Raw genomic sequence first — 16,499 nt, forward strand, 5'->3', positions numbered from 1 at the left:
TGCTTCAGTTATCAATAATTATCACCAATCTGTGCACAACTCGCTTTGAGACACGTTCAGGTAGACACCCTCTCTGCAGCACCGCTATTTTATATTCCATCCATCCTTACCTTATACCGTATTTAATTTATGGAGGTCAATAGGTGTTTGGCCATTCCATTCATTTGAATTTCATCGTATTCTTTACAGGCGAAAAATAACTTAAACCGTATGGACGCCGTTCCTTCAGGACTCTGACTTGAAATATAAATATTTAATGCAGTTTATGATGTATCAAACCACTCTTCAGCCAGTAATCTTTCTATTTTTTTGTGATCACGCCTTTATATGCGGCTAGTTTAATTCAGCCTAAATCATGAAATCCGTGGCGAGGCTATGGCAGAATAACAGAGCGCTTTAACAAGACAAGTTCTGAGAATGTACTTCCGCCATGAAAATGGCTAACCCCGCCCCTCAGTCGCGAGGATTAAGTTCGTGCGAGACAACATCCAGCGCACATGCGCAGTGCCTGCTGAGCGACTACATCCGCGACTTCGCCTGCAGATTTCAAACGGACTGGCGGGTAAAGCGGCCGCACGCCATTTGTTATGGCTAAACAAGGTACTCTCTCAGGGATTACCCTGAAAGGAAGCGCCGAGCTCGTGGCGGAGTTTTTCTGTAAGTTATCATAATTTTCCTTTACTTTGGGCGTGTAGAGGGAAACTTGGTTATCTGAAACGCCGCCGAAACGAATACCGTGTGAAGCATGTTTGAAAGAAAAAAAAACTTATCTTTCCGGTTATTGTAGTAAACTAGCGCAAAGTGTTTCGGAAAAAAAGTTCTGAAATGTTGACATTTTTGTTGGAAATTTCAAAACTATGTTGCGTTGCCGATTCGCCGTGTGGCTAAAAACGTTTGGGCCTCTGCTCCCGTTTAGAACAACGGCGCAGCCTGAAGCCCAGCCGGCCCGACTCCACTGGTATGCATGCGAACAAGCCCCGCCCACAGCGGATGTGGCGCTCTTCAGCTTTTTGAATCCTTCAGCCTTGTCGTGGCATCTATGGATCTGTACAATGAGCAACTTGACTGATTATTATTAGGCTGGCTGCATGATGCCCCGAGTTTTACAAGTTTAAGTTAGTTGTAAATACAACGTAATTACGTGAATTATTAATGTGGAAATGTTTTTAACTTTGTGGTACAATTAATTTACTTACCATAAGTAAAAACAACCAGTAGAGACTTAAACGCCGTGTTGCATTTTAGTTAAAGAGTATGCAGTCCGTTATCATTTTAAAGTCGCTTTATTTGCTTTTACTGTGTATCCTCCCTGTCTTCTGCCCTCCGGTGTATAAATCCTTCTTGTTCTTAAATACACTTAACCCGCAAAACTGTTTCAACAAGTTTAAAATTAAAGACATCTTGGTGATTGTGGTTTTTTTCCCCAGAGATAATTTGACGTACTTTTACATTTTCCATGCCTGTGCCGCACTGGCAAAATTTTTAAAATTGGACAGGCTTAAAAGCTTTGATGTCATATACGCCATAAACGTTTGCTAATAAATGAAGTGGAGATCCACCCGTCCAGTTTTAAGCCACGAGTTCAGGTGGCCAGTGATGAGTTTGCACTTCGGTCCATGAAAAGGCCACAACTTCCATGCTTACTCAGAGTTCCCAAGCTGGTGAGTGAAATTAATTTGTATGAAAGTTCACAGGGCCATCATATTTAGTACATGTGGCTGTATTAAATGTAAACTTTTCAATCCAGGTGTATATCGAATATTTTTCCTCTCTCTTCAGTATCTGTAAAGTTTACATTTCCCCTCTGATACAAATAAACGCCATCTCTCCTTTATTCCTATGGCAATATGCCTGCATAATACCTCACTGTGACTGCTTTATCTTTCGTTAATCCCAATGCTGTGTATTTGAGAGTGGGTTTGTTGTTTGTCATCATATTTACTTATTTAGCTTCTGTAAAAAGCTAAATTTCCATCTTGGGACAAAAAGCTTTATCTGGTAATGTGGATATTTCAAAATGCTAATGGTGATGATTAAAGACTGCACCTTTCAAAAAGATACTGTGTTCCCCTTTATTTTTACTTAAAATAATTCTTCCTTTTTCTTGTTAGTTATGTCTATTTGAGAAATTTACAGCAAGAGCTTCATTTAAAAACCGTATTCCATCTGATATTAGCAAATTTAATAATTAGCAAATATTGGATTTAAGCAAGTGTGATTGTGCATTTCTTACTGGACAGACAACAGCAGGTAATCTGTAAATCTTGTTGTGTGTGTCTTGAAAATAAAACAGATATTATCACTGATTTTTCTATGGTTTTCAGTTTCTCAACAATCCGGTAATATCACAGAGGTCCACATTGTAATGCAGATGTTTCTAATAGGCTCCATTGCTTTGTCAGGCTTTAGTAGTTTTTAAACTGGCTGGTCTTCTGGCCTGAAGATCCCAGCATGAAATGCTATGACTTTTGAGCACTGGCAGCTCAGTGACCAGAAGGAGATCATTCAGTCCATCAAGCTCACTTGGATAGCACATTATCTGAATTCCACCCTGTGCTCAGATTCTTTTTATTTTAGTTCAAATCTTTTTTAAATGTGTCCAGATGAGGAATATGCATGATTTCAGGTAAAGGTTTTTTGAGAAGCTAATTGTAATATGTACAATTTTTACCTTCATTTTAAACATTGGAGAGTGCAACAATACACCGGTGGGTGTGTGTATTTTCTACTAATTAAGCTTTTAACTTTTGCAGCCTTTGGTATCAATAGCATTTTGTATCAGCGAGGGATTTACCCACCTGAAACCTTCACCCGTGTTACTCAGTACAATCTGAGCATATTTGTGACTACAGACCCCAAATTGAAAAGTTACCTGAACAACGTTGTACTTCAGCTCAAAGGTAATAGTACTGCTTTCTGCTGCTGGATGACTCGGGCGCTGCCGAGAGTGGCAGCCTTTTCAGCATGTGAATTTCCCCTTGGGATTAATAAAGTATCTATCTATCTATCTATCTATCTATCTATCTCTATCTATGCATGCATGCTTTTCTTTTGGCAATATTTACCATTGCAAGTGTGACACTGGCTATTAATATTAAACATAGTTTGAGTGTAGGTGTTCCTGCTTGTCCACTTTTGAGTTCTACAAGCTATATTTAAATAAACTAAAACCTCATTTACTATCAAATGTTATTTTAATTTATTTTCCAACCATGCCTGTCGGACATGTTTCTGTATATATGGTAAAAGTACAGAGAAGCGGTTTGCTCTTCATAATGTTGCTTTCTGTTTTAGAATGGTTGTTCCAGTGTACAGTACAGAAACTGGTTGTAGTTATTACCAGTTTGGAAACCAACGAGGTTTTGGAGCGATGGCAGTTTGATATTGAATGTGACAAAACTGCATCAGAAAATAGGTGAGTGTTTGGATTAATTTTAAAAATAAATTGGTTTTTCAAACTTGAAATGGGATTTTGGAGAGTTTAATGATTCATTACAACATCTCGCCCTGATGAACTGAATTCTGTTTTCTAGTTTGAAAGTTCAAAAGTCTTTTAAGCATCATTTGAATTCAGACTGCAAAATTTGCTGCTTTTTGAGCACTTTTGTTGCAGAGTGAAATCTTTGTCCAGATGGTTATCGAGGTCTGCCTCCCTCTCTATAGAACATTATGCATTATTGTGGACTTTATGTACGCTTCCAGTAGCTCCCTTCTGTATACACCGTTAGTGTTTGATTAGCAGCAACACAAATATTTTGGTACTTTTGAGAACTTAGAACTTCACTGCTTAGTAGTGAATAATAAGCAAGGAATGGAGAAGAAATTAAACGGTCACAGCTTCATCTATGCAGAGGAAACCATGTCCTAATTGTGCTACGCTTTGCATTCTAGTCACCACTAATTATTGTCAACTAAGCAGTTGGTAGTCTGATGGTTCATCACCCACTCACTACGTGACCTCGGTGCAGGAGGCATTTTAATAGGAGCATGTGCTGATGGTGCGTTGCTGCACCCATCACATATTGAGCCACCTGGATTGGCATCCCAGTGCAGCAGGTGACACCTCCGCACCACACAGGAGCAGTTTTCTTTTTTCTTAATGGTGGCTGGAGTGCCAATCCTGCCACCAACCCACAAGTTTTCCCTGTAAGTTGGGTTTTAGTAGAGATTTAAATCTTAAAATGCACCTCTACGCTCCTGTTCTCCATCTTTAAGCTATGCATCGAATCTCGTAAATGCCAAAAGAGACTCTGCTCTGTTGGGCCCTTAAGCAAGGCCCTTAACCTGCAATTGCTGAGCGCTTTGAGTAGTGAGAAAAGCGCTATATAAATGCAAAGAATTATTATTATTATTTTTTAAACCTGTTAGAGGTGCTTGGCATTGGGGTCTTTGAAGGTTTTAGTATAGTCAATATGTTTACATCCTTTGAACAACTACATCTCTAAAATAATCTTAACACATTTCTTTTACTACATGAATGCTGGAGACTTTTTCTGAATCCTGGTAGACTTTCCTCTCCTTCCTGCAGTGTCTCCTATAGCCATGTAACATAATTGATATAGATGATGTCCCTAAAAGTTTGCCATCTTTCCAGTAGAATTTTAAATAATAAATGGAACTTGGCTACCAAAAAAAATATTTCTTTGTGCATAATGGTCTCCTTCAAGACTGTCATCGTGTACCTCATTACATCATTAGGCCACATGTTTTGGAAATGCCTTGCCCAAAACCTATTGAAATAATAATTTTCCTTAATTGTATTAGATTTTCATTCAATAATCATTTACTGTCTGGCATCTTCTTTGGAGTGTCACCTGATGCAAGTTATCTGCTTAATGAACTGATCTACTGTGTCATCTTGCACTGCATGGCTAGCATTCTTCCTTATCTTATTTAATGGTCATGCAGTGGAGAAGAGGGTGGCATATTTACTTGAGATTTATTTCAAATTTTACTTTCTGAGGGCCTCTTCAAAGCTTCTGAAAAATTTGACAGACATTTGTTAATATTGTACTGTAAGAGTTTTGAATTTCCACTAAACTTAAAGTTCCTGTCACATTACATGACACTTCCAGCAATTTTTCAATCACAGGCTTTATTTACATAATCTTAGTGAAGCCGGACAGTCACGGCACACTCCCATTATTCCCAGTTGTGTAGTTTGATAACCCCAGTGACTAGGGCTGTCAGATTAGCCAAAAATAAGGTTTGAATATTCAAATTAAAGGGTGTATTACGTTAAAAGATTCTGGATGTTACATATAGGTTTGTGCAGACTTTTAACATATTTATATTATGGTAATAGCAGCACTGACAGCCACAGAACAAACACAAACACCAAAAAAAATCTAGTATTACTTGTGCAACTGTTATTTAAATCTAAGAGCCATATCTGCAGTCAAGTACTTATGGCCGGGAGTGAGAGTTCTCACGATAGCAAGCCATAAAAGCAACCACAAGAATGAGCTGAAATCCTCATGAGCCACACATTCTGGTACTGTGCTTCAGTACGCTGTTATTTTCAGCTGGGGTCCTGTGATGTTTCTTGCTGCCAAATGGGCACAAGCAGAGTTAGTAAGACGGCGACAGCATGAGACTAGCGAGTGTAGTAATATGGAAGGCAAGAGGCAGGCAGGTTGAAGGCAGGCATTTTGAGTTGCCCACTGGGCATAGACTGGGTGCCATTTAATTTGCGGCATTCAAGGGAGAAAAAAGCCATTCAACACCTTGGACTTGCCCAGAGAAGTGGCTCCTGTGTGGCTTGTTGCGGTATGTAGTCTGGGTCTACACAATCCGTGTACTCTTCTCTCCTTTAGTGATGCAAAAAAAAAAATTTGAATACAGATGACCTGAATATTTTTAATTACACATTGTTGTTTTAGACCTTGTGTGTCAATCCAGCAGTCACGTAAGACATAGACTAATTGTGGGACACACTATTGTGTGAGGAGGTTCTTTTTAAAGTTTGGGATTTAAAGCATTGTTGTTAAAGGAGAATCAGAATCATGGCAGTTATTTTTAATTTGCTTTAATGAGATCATAGCATTAAACAACAGTCATGGGCGGTTTGGAGTGAATGGGACTGAATCGGATGCAAAATACTTTTAGGCCACCTGAGGAGCAGTTAGAAAAACTTCTCGCAGTACACTTGTAGATTAAAGTGCCGATGTGTTTTTTGTGAAGGGGTCTGGGTTTTGTAAGTTTTCTGAATGAAGATAGTCAACCATTAAAAATGACAGAAAAACCGATTATGGAAGTGAAGTGCAAAAACAGATCGGTAAAATGTTGTGGGTTTGCATAGTGCACTCGGAATAACACAATGCCAAAATTAGTACAAGTAAAACAATTGTTCTTTGACAACTGAATGTCCGATTTTGCCTTGAAATAAAAAAGGTGACGAAGTCGCACCGTCATAGGGGCTCAGTGTTCGTGTGTGAGAGTGGGAACCAGCGGGTGCACAGTCAGAAATAAAAGTGGCATAATGTCACTACGAGGAGTAAGGAATGAGCAAGCAGGAAGAGGGGGCTTCTCTGTGTGATGTTTTACTGTATGTACTATGATAGTGTAAAGAAAAATGAGTCAACACTGAGGCTGAACCCACTAAGCATTTGTGCAGCATTGGCTCTGTCAGGAAGCGGTCTGAGAAAGAGGTGAGTGAGGGATATATGAGAGAAGTGAAACAGTAAAGTCACCACGGGGACATCTACTTGTCTGTCTTTGCGATTTCTAGTCTTGTAATCTGACATCCTTGGATGACAAGATCATCAACTGCAGGCGTCAAGTCTGACGCCCCCTTCAAGTGGAAGTTGTGTAATGTGACGCCAGCTTTAGAGTGCCTCAGTATAACTGAGTTGTTACGTCATGTTCAATATTCTGAATTCTTACTCTTTGCATCGGTAGGGGTGGGGATGTTGGATTTAATTTGAATAGGGTATGGCAGTGCTTCCCAAACTCTGTCCTGGGGACCCTCACTGTGGCTGATGGTTTTTGTTTCAACTCACGTTTTTCATTGGACTCTTAGCCTAATTAAGCAACTCATTATTTCTCAGTTTGTGTATAGGAGTCAATGTAGAAATTACAAACTTAAGTTTGGTAGATTTTTATTGAGATAAGCAGTTATATGGGGAATATAATTTTCTTTGTCATTAATGGTATTTTCATTCTGCTCTTCTGTGAGTAAGTATGGAAACCAGGCAGGCACAAATATTTTGTTTTGGCTTTCCACGGTCTCCACACCCAGGCTCGGCTTCACTTCTCCATCTGTCCTGTTTCTCTAGTGGCACTTTGACCTAAATCATAAATCTAATCCTGTATCTTTTCCTTGAGTGAATGTCTTTGTGTTTTGAAAATTCATCTTTTTTTCTTCTTCAATATTTTGTAATTCATTGGATTTTTTTTTTCCCTGCCACAGTACTCCAAGAGAGAAGTCTATCAAAGTAATTCAGGATGAAATCCGTTCAGTTATCCGTCAGATCACTGCCAGCGTGACATTTTTACCCCTTCTTGAAACGGCATGTAAGTAATTTGACTCGCTGCATGTCATGAAATATAAAGAAATGGTGATCTATATGTATTAACATCATCCTAACTTCTCAGATTTTTAATTCTGATGTGCTCCCTGAACCCCCCCCCCCCCCCCCCCCCAACACACACACACAGAGTATCCGATAGAACTGATTTGTAAATCTTTGTAAAATGGCTCATGCAAATCACCTGCTGGAAACTAAAACATGCACAGGTGTGGCTGAGGATCCTCAAATGTGTGTGCACATAAAATGCCCTTAAATTGTCGCCGTATTTACTCTCGTTAATCCTTCTAAATGGAAATACCTCCAGTGATTAATGTGTACGGCCATAAGGCTGATCCTTCAGTGTGAGCCATTCTTTTTATTATTACCACGCTGCTTTTAACTTCACCTGTTTGTTGTCTGGTGTAAATCTTGTAATTGATATTTAACCCACTTCCTATTGTCCAAATGACTTGAAATTTTGCACACTTACTCACCTCTGATGACAATACATGAATCAATCAGTTTCACTGATCAATTAATCCATGTTAATTAAGAAATGAAATTTTAATATGAATAGATCAAGATTTCACCAATAGATGGCGCTAATAATGGATAGAAATATTAAAGGAAGTGTTAAAATATTGATTCCAAAATTATACTAAAACAGACTAAAAAGGTGGGGGGGGGGAACAAAACTGTTTTAAAAACCACGTGCTTATTAAGTTAAGTTTACTAAAGTAAAGTCTTTCATACTTCAATCGTAAAATAAAATCTGGGCACTTTTGGTAAGATTTTAAGAAGTGTTTTTTGAATGTTGATTGAAAAGCGGCCACCTTTTTTTACGAGTGATGTATGAGAGACTTATTTATTACTTTTTAGTACACTTTTTAACTTAATACAAGAGTGGTTTTTACAATTTTTTAATATATTATTCCTTGGGGTTATTGGCAAATAGCCAGGAATTTGTCTATGTGCACTGTGTAGCTACACACACACACACACACGTATAGTAGATGTCAGAATATTTTGTCATCTTTTTGGCAAATGTTTTCATATCCGTCAGTCTTTTATTTATTTTTTAAATTTTTTTCCTCCCCCTTTATGTAGGTGCATTCGATTTGCTGATTTACACAGACAAAGATTTGGAGGTACCAGAAAAATGGGAAGAATCAGGCCCTCAGATGGTCAACAATTCCGAAGAAGTCCGCCTTCGTTCCTTCACTACAACCATCCACAAAGTGAATAGCATGGTGGCTTATAAAAAAATCGATACTATTTAGTTTATCGTTCTCCCCATCCCGACTCTGTACATATTTCACCGACTCCTCCTTCTCTGTTTGTTGTTTCTCTGAGTTCTCCGATTGTTGTTTAAGTCTTTATTTGAGCCACTATCGTATGAAAAGCTTGTTTTGTGTTTTTGTCTTTTTATGATATGGAATACTTGACTTTTATCAATATAAAAACCAAACATGCAAAGGTTTTGGGTTGCAATTGCTTCTGAGAGCGTCCAACTGCAAGTGTTATGGATTTATTTTTTTCTTTTGTTTCTAGTTCATTTCTGAACCTGTGAGTCATATTTCTACGTTAATGAAATCTTTACATAATTATTATAAAGTAGGAGGAGTTCATGGATTACGCAGCCATCTTTTTGTTGTTGTGCTTGTGTTCTGAGGGTCTGCCTTTCCAAAGTGATGCTTAAGCTGCGTGTGCCATCTGTGAAGCTCATTCTCAAAGTGGTGTAATTTATAGTCTCCGTAATCGCTGTTGATGTTTACAGCTATAATATTAATCTAAGCACAAAAATGTTTGTTTTTCCTTTTAAAGTCCATTTGTGGAGGTGGAAACTTTTGTCCCCCCCCCCCCCCCCCCCTTAACCTTAGCACTGAGGGCTGTTCAGCTTTCTCTTTTCATTCATGGTGACCCCCCGTGAGTTTACTTCACCCTGAAGAAATCATAAAAATCTGAACAGAAGTGATGTGCGAGGTCTGCGTGTACCGTCGGGGCGCAGGCCCAAAACGAAGTCCTATGCATTTACAAGAACCGCTGTGACCTGCTTTTCAGGGTGGTCTTTGGCAGGGGGCAGATAGTGTGACTTGTAAGAGACCCCAACTGTCCCCTAGTTTGGGTGAAATATTTCTCGAGATTTGGAAGTCACTCCTGGGGGATGAGGGGCCACAATATGATGATTTCAGTTTTTGCCCCCTTGACGTGAACAGATTGTTTCTTTGGGTCCCTAATTTGAAATTCTGAGTCAAGTCTAAAATGGTGAGCCTTGTAATTTACTTTTCCCAAGTATGAAAGCTGCCTCCTTGCTGCTAATAATGTAAATCTGCTAGGTTGTGGCTTCTCGGGGTGGGGGTCTGTAGAAAACATTGAAACTGCACCATTTTACTTAAATTGTATCATTGATGCTGACGTTGTTTTAAAGATGGGATTCAGCGGGTGGGAGTTTTCAAAAAAAAAAAAAAATCAAAAATAATTTGCTGTGTGAAGTGATGAGACCACCACGTCATCTTTGGTGTCCGCTCTGAACTAATCCTAAATTCTTATATGGGAACCATACATGAGGATGGTTCTTAAAACCAGAAGTGAGTGGCATTTCTACCCTTTGGAGACTTAGGCACCCAGTGCTGCACCCCAGGAACTTTTCAGCCTGGATGTCCTATCTGAAGGGGGTCCTGTAGGGCGGTGACGTGGGCCTCTTGTTTTAGTGTTGTGTCATTGATGTGCCACTCACTCAAGGCTAAATCTGAAGTGTGCTTACATGGCTGTCTCGTTAGGAGTCAGGAGCAAGAAGGCAAAGCTTGCCAGATGTGGAAGGAGAGAAAGGAAGAAAAGTGCTGTGGGAAATGATTTGAGAAGTGTTTCCCACTGAATAAAACCTTTGTGCTTTGCTGAACTTGTGCCTGGTGTCTGTCTGGGTCGGTTTTGGGGAGCTGCTGCACCCCCTGTAGACCACACATGAAAGAAGAATAAGAACGGTTAAACCAAGGGACCACTTCATGTATTGTGATACATATCATGAAGACCAGCAGATGGCACTGTTGTCAAATTTTTCTATTTCCTGGACTAAATGAACCTTCTGTAACATTCTCCACTGCTCCAAAGCTGCGTTCCATTTGCAGTGGGAAGTCGGAATTTTCAACTGGAATGCCCACTTAAGTTAGATTTGGGCTGGTCTGTCAAGTCCAAGTTTGTCTGACTTCAGGTCATGACGTCAATCCAAGACAGGGAGGGCGTTATTTAAAAAGGTAACAGATGGCCAGGTAGGGCTGGCAGGCCCAGGGAAGGACAAAAAAAAGGTTTGGGCTCAAAGAAAGTTGAAGGAAACCTCTGAGTTAACTGCTACACCGCCCACTGATTTCCATTTCTTATTCAGTGTGATGTACTGCTAAATGCTAACAAAGGCGCTCAATAAGGACCACGGGCACCGCCAGTGTAGCGATAATCAGTTGGTTATGAACGGCACTACTGTATATTAAATAGTATAATAATGTGAAGTGTGCAGATGACAGGTAAAGTCTTAAAAGTTAAAGGCACCACATAATAGGAGAGGCAGGATGTAGAGCAACAATTAGACAGCAATGAAAGGCGCTATATTAGATATGAACGGGGCTGTGTGCAGAGGAGAGGAAAAGTCTTAAGAGTGAAAGACACCAAATACTGTAACAGATAGGAAAGTTATGGAGCAAAAATCAGATGGATTGCTATGAAAGGCGCTATATGAGATAGGAAATGCACTGCATCACACAGAGTATAACATGGGCATGTGTGCAGAGGACAGAATGTCTTCAGACTGAAATAGGAAAGGCACTATATAATAGAGGTAAAAGGCACTTGTGGCAGATGGCTGGGATTCCCTGAAATGAAAAGATGGGAAAAGGCAACTTTTTCAGGACACTGCCAACCAACCACCCCCCCCCCCCCCCCCCCCACCCCAGAACGCTAGGTGGCAGCTCCCCTGGAGTGTAGCGGTGCCCTGGATTCCCACATGACATCCTGGGACTTGGAGTCCGGTTTCTCAGTACTGATGGGTGCCGCCAGGGGGAGCTGTGAAAGGACTTGGGGAGTCCAGAAGTGCTTGGAAGTCATGAGGATGGAAATCCGACAGCACTACTGGGCTGATTAGAGTCCGTCTCACCGGGAAGTGCTGGCAAGTCACGTGGGAGGAAGAGCAGGAGCACTGCAGGGACAAGGACTACATAAAGGAGACCCAGCAAGAGAGAATTGTGGTGCCTGTTTATTGTGGCTGGGGTGCTTTGGAGGCATAGCCAAGGAAAAAGAATTAAAAAGATCACCTTATTGCTTTTACTGTGTCTACGTCTATCTGTTGGGTTTTACGGGGCAACAGTGTCCCCAAGTGTTTGACACACTATATAATATATAGACAGACATGAGAGGCACTCTATGAAAGATAGTATAATATTGGCATATGTACAGACAACAGGACAAGTCTGAAAAGTTAAAGGCTCTACATAATTGCTAGGTAGGAAAGGCACTATATAGAACAGCAATCAGATATACTGTTATGAAAGGCACTCTGTGACAGATGCTGTAGTTTAATTTTGTCATTTATGCAGAGGAAACAGTCTTCAGATTGAAAGGCACTATAGTATACAGCAGCAATTCAATAGTTATGAAAGACTATTAGATATGAAAGGAACTATATAATAAATAGTATAAGATTTAAGACTTTTCCTGTCCTTTGGACAAGTGACAGAGTGAAAGGCACTATAAACTAATAGATATGAGCAGAGCGGTTATAGAGCAATGACAAAATGGATTGTTATGAAAGGCACTATATTATAGACACCACAGTATAGTACTGGCATGTGTGCAAAGGACAGAGAGAGTCTTACCTGTATGTCCCAGCAATAGGGAGAATGGAAGGCGCTAGATAAATAGAAAAGGCATTCTATTGCTTTGAATTCCAGGAGCTTCAAGAAGGTTCTTTCTGAGGGGCTTCATATGTTTGTGGCCGGCTGTCCTTGCAAGTGCTACAAGTATTGGACCCTCTGCCTGAGAGAGTGGGGCCACAGGCACTGTCACCGCTCCGCGTACGCACACACACACACACAGGTGACATAACACCGCCCTCAAATCCACATTGTCCAATTCCAGCTCATGAATCGGGGAGATGCCAGTCCAGCGCAGGGCCCACCTCGACAGGCACTCGCCCACCAATTCACCCAGGAGGTCTCTGGAGGTCCAGATGTCTGTAAACGGCGACGATAAAGCAGCCTACACGTCATGAATGTGCCACCTCGTTCAACTTTATACATTATTAGTAAAGACAAAGGACCTTACATTTGCGTTAGCTCAGGGCTACTTTGTGACAGGAACGTGACATCGCTTTCCCACCCCTAAAAACACAGTGACATCTTTAGACTAATTTCTGTAATTGCTGATATTTGGCTTTCTACATATTACACGTATTCTGTAAAAAAATAAAAACATATAAAAAATAAACCCCTCTTGAATGCCCAACGCTGACAGTAACCTAAAGCAGCTGTTCAGACGCAGCTATTAGACGTGACACGGAGGAGCATCCAGACTCGGACAGACAGTCGCCTGGCCTTCGTTTGGTCGATGGACGCCTCGCCGCCTTATGAGTTCCCGTTAACGAGCGTCGCTGCTTCTCCTTGGTCCGCCAGTAATTTCCAGCTCTGTCGGTTCTTCCTGCAGCCTTCGAGCAGCGGCGAGCAGCCCTCCGACAGGTGGGCCAGGGTCTGTGGTGGAGACAGAGAAGTCAGAGCCGTCAACACGGAGCTCAAATCTGCTAAATCCAACCTCAGGTGGGGTTACAGCCCACCATTTCAGCCCTGAGGGCAAAGGGCTGGCAGGAAACCCACCCTGGATGGGACGGCAGCTCAGTGTTCACACCCTTGTGGGGCTCATTTTGCTGACATCTTGTAGGAAAACTGGAGCACCCAGGAGTTTGGGCACAGGAACTGTCACATAGTGCTTGGCACCAATCCGAAACCCTAAGGGGGTGGACCTCCAGAACAACTCGGGGCACGAGAAGCTGCCGGACGCACACGACGAATACTCACACCAACAGAGTGAGGACTTGCAACACCTGAATGGTCCCGTTTAGGAAGGGAGGGACGTTTTCCAGAAGGAACCTTTAAGTTTTGGGAAAGAAATTTTCCCAGAAGTTTTTGGAAGGATCTTTTCAGAAAAGAACTCTTTGGTATTCTGGAAGGTTCTTTTTCCTGGAAAGGCATCTTCCAGGGAGTTTGCTTTAACTTCCAGAAAGATCTTGTCTTGGAATTATATATTTTCTGAGAGGATTGCTTTAATATTCTAAGAGAGTCTTTTTCCAAAACCTTTACCATATGGATCTTTTCTCTTCATTATATTTTCCAGGAGGATTCCTTTAACTTCTAGAAGGATCTTTTCTTGGAATTGTATTCTCTTGAGAGGTCTTCTGGAAGGATCTCTACTGGAATATGTTTGTTTTTGGAAAAAATGATTTGGTCTTTTTTTTCTGGAATGATATTTTCCAGAAGGATAATTTTCATGTTTGGGAGGATCTTCTGTTGAAATGATATCTTCTGGAAGGATCTTGTCCTTGTCATTGATATTTTCAAACACGATCTCTTTGGTATTTTTTGGGAAGATTGCTTTAGTTTTCTGGAAGGTTCTTTTCCTGGAAGGATACCTTCCTGGAGGTTTGCTTTAACTTCTAGAAGGATCTTTTTGTAGAATGATATTTTCTGGAAGAGTCCTTTTCCAGAAATATTTTTCAAAAGGATCGCTTTGCTATTCTGGAAGGATCACTTCAGTTTTCAGGAAGGAGATTTTCCTTGAGTTATAATTTCTGGAAGAATTGCTTGACTTTTCTGGGTTACTTCTCGAAGGATTTTCTCTTGGAATGATGTTTTCTGAGAGGATTGCTTTAGTCTTTAAGAAAGGATTTTTCCTGGAAAATATTTTTGGAAAAATTGCTTTAGTCTTCTGGGAGGATCAACGACTGGGGTCCGAGTGAGCACACAGAGAGCACAGAGATGAGGGTCCATCAGAAATCGAGAGTCGGGACTGACTGATGGAGAAGACCCGGTGGTCTTGAGGACAGAGCGAGAGTGGGTGGGGACTCGACTAGACAAAGATCTGGCGAAACAGCAAAGGGGGTCAGAATTGTGGTCTAAAACAGGAATGGGGGTCTCATAAGGACATACCTCATACAGCTCAACGCAGATGGTGTCGATGAAGCCCACTTGCATGCTGGGAATTTGATCTCGCTTCTCTCTGTTCATCAGGTCCTAGAAGGAATGACACAGCAGAAGTGACACGTCGGCGGGTGACACAGCTGGCAGAGCAGGTTTTATAGCGCCTTCACACTTACAATGGGCTCGATGTTCAGCTCCTTTCTCTCCTTGTCTCCTTGTTCAAAGAATTCTGTAGCAACGAGCTCGGCTATCTGCAGAAGAAGGGGAAATAAAGAAGTAACTGAGAAGCAGCCATTTATGAGGAAGACACGAGTGCCATTGAGTGACAGAGAAGGACTCGGAGACTCACAAGGCACTGGCACAAAAAAAAAAAAAATAAAAACACAAAGTAAAAAGCGGCGTCTGATTTCAGAACATCAAAAAGAAACCTCCAGCCGAGGGTCCTCAGACGTCACTAACTGGCCTGGTGGGTTTGACGCAAGCAGAGAGCGCGGAGTCATTGGGGGGCCGTCAGAAAGTCAGCACTGTGTGCCTCTCCTTCTGCTTCGGGACTTGGAGATATTCTGGTGACATGTGCTTTTCATGGAGTTTCTCCGGGGGGTCTTTTGTCTTCATTGTGTTGGTCTGACCACCATACTGACTTCACCAAAAGGTGGGCCTTCCTGATGCAATCAGCTGAAACGCCAAACAGATGACCTCCACTGAACTAAGGATGGGCCCTTTAAATCTAAATGTGGCAACATATGGGTGTCATATTACAAAGGGGTCCATTATTTGCCGTTTTATATTTGTAATTCATTTGGACCGCGTTGCAGAGATCTGTTTTCACTTAAGACATTAAAGAGCTTAAATCCACTGGGATTCAATGTTGTATGACAAGAAAATGGGAAAACATCCAAGAGGACTGAAGACTTTTGATAGGAACATTATCTTAACGTAAAACTACTAACGAATGACACATCACAGACATTAACACTGCCTTTATGAACCCCATACCAAATGGTTCTGCATTTGTCATTCCAACAGGTGGCGCATCACAAATATTTTTAGTAATAAAATGCATTGCATTTGTCATCCCAACAGAATTTGCTTGAACATTCCGGTCGATTTTGCGACTTCTCTCACTGCACTAAGAATCAGAGTTTGGTTGTGGCACCGATTTATTCACGTGAATCTGAGAGACATGCAGCGGGCCAAGGGGAGGGAGAAAGTGGGCAGGGCCCTCCTCACTCTCGTGCCAGCCTCTGTTCAAGTCGCTGTACCTCACGCCACGTGTTGGAGCGCATCTCGCCTTCTCTGAGCTAGCGATACCCATTTGTTCAGCAGACATTATCATCTAGAGATTGTTAAGGAGTAACGTTTGACGTGTTTGAGAGAGAGATCAGAGCTTCATGTGTTTTAGAGGGTACGTGCCACATGCTGTTCTCCCCACGAACACGATCAGATACAGTGTCAGCATTTGATGTCAAAATGTACCTTCCTTCCACTTGGCCAGAGATACCCTGACAACTTTTTATATTTTTGGCAAAGAGATCACAGCTGCATTGTTGCCCCTGATCGCAAAACCAAAAATATTGAATATCAAGCAGCCCTCAGATATGAAAGCTATCAAGATAAATTCTTCTCCATACAAATGATTACATTTTGTTGTTTATTTTTGAATTGATTTTTAATGTTTGTCCTGTTTCACTGTGTGGGCGGAGCTACTTTTACATAAACGCTACACTGTGGGTGACAGCTCTGTAACACTGAACATACATACAGTACAGATATACAGTACAGTGCATCCGGAAAGTATTCCCAGCGCTTCATCACT

General features: G+C 41.2%; 2 protein-coding genes across 4 annotated transcripts in view; one reads left to right on the forward strand and one right to left on the reverse strand.

Annotated features, from left to right (window-relative positions):
• Window positions 1-487: 487 nt before the first annotated feature.
• mad2l1 (MAD2 mitotic arrest deficient-like 1 (yeast)) lies at window positions 488-8,990 on the forward strand. Its single transcript, XM_028805070.2, has 5 exons — window positions 488-657; window positions 2,754-2,900; window positions 3,295-3,415; window positions 7,412-7,515; window positions 8,619-8,990. Exons 1-5 carry the CDS (start codon window positions 588-590, stop codon window positions 8,789-8,791), a joined length of 615 nt encoding a protein of 204 aa, XP_028660903.1. The 5' UTR covers window positions 488-587; the 3' UTR covers window positions 8,792-8,990.
• A 3,776-nt stretch (window positions 8,991-12,766) lies between these two features.
• The window catches only part of pde5ab (phosphodiesterase 5A, cGMP-specific, b), a 129,549-nt gene continuing 125,816 nt past the window's right edge, over window positions 12,767-16,499 (reverse strand). For all 3 annotated transcript variants that reach the window (XM_051929776.1, XM_051929775.1, XM_028805071.2), the window contains exons 19-21: window positions 14,860-14,934; window positions 14,693-14,776; window positions 12,767-13,240 (exon numbers count right to left, since the gene is read on the reverse strand). In XM_051929776.1, coding sequence (XP_051785736.1) covers window positions 13,118-13,240; window positions 14,693-14,776; window positions 14,860-14,934 — 282 coding nt within the window. In that variant the 3' untranslated portion in view covers window positions 12,767-13,117. The remainder of the gene's footprint in view (window positions 13,241-14,692; window positions 14,777-14,859; window positions 14,935-16,499) is intronic.

The sequence above is a fragment of the Erpetoichthys calabaricus genome, chromosome 7, assembly GCF_900747795.2.
Source record: "Erpetoichthys calabaricus chromosome 7, fErpCal1.3, whole genome shotgun sequence".
In the NCBI taxonomy this organism is placed as follows: domain Eukaryota; kingdom Metazoa; phylum Chordata; class Cladistia; order Polypteriformes; family Polypteridae; genus Erpetoichthys; species Erpetoichthys calabaricus.

Bases quoted from the DNA above. Each gene is read 5' to 3' on its own strand.
- mad2l1 (XM_028805070.2), top strand. From the start codon at position 588: ATGGCTAAACAAGGTACTCTCTCAGGGATTACCCTGAAAGGAAGCGCC. The intron at 2,901-3,294 runs GTAATAGTACTG...TTTCTGTTTTAG, and splicing joins CGTTGTACTTCAGCTCAAAG to AATGGTTGTTCCAGTGTACA. The intron at 3,416-7,411 runs GTGAGTGTTTGG...TCCCTGCCACAG, and splicing joins AAAACTGCATCAGAAAATAG to TACTCCAAGAGAGAAGTCTA.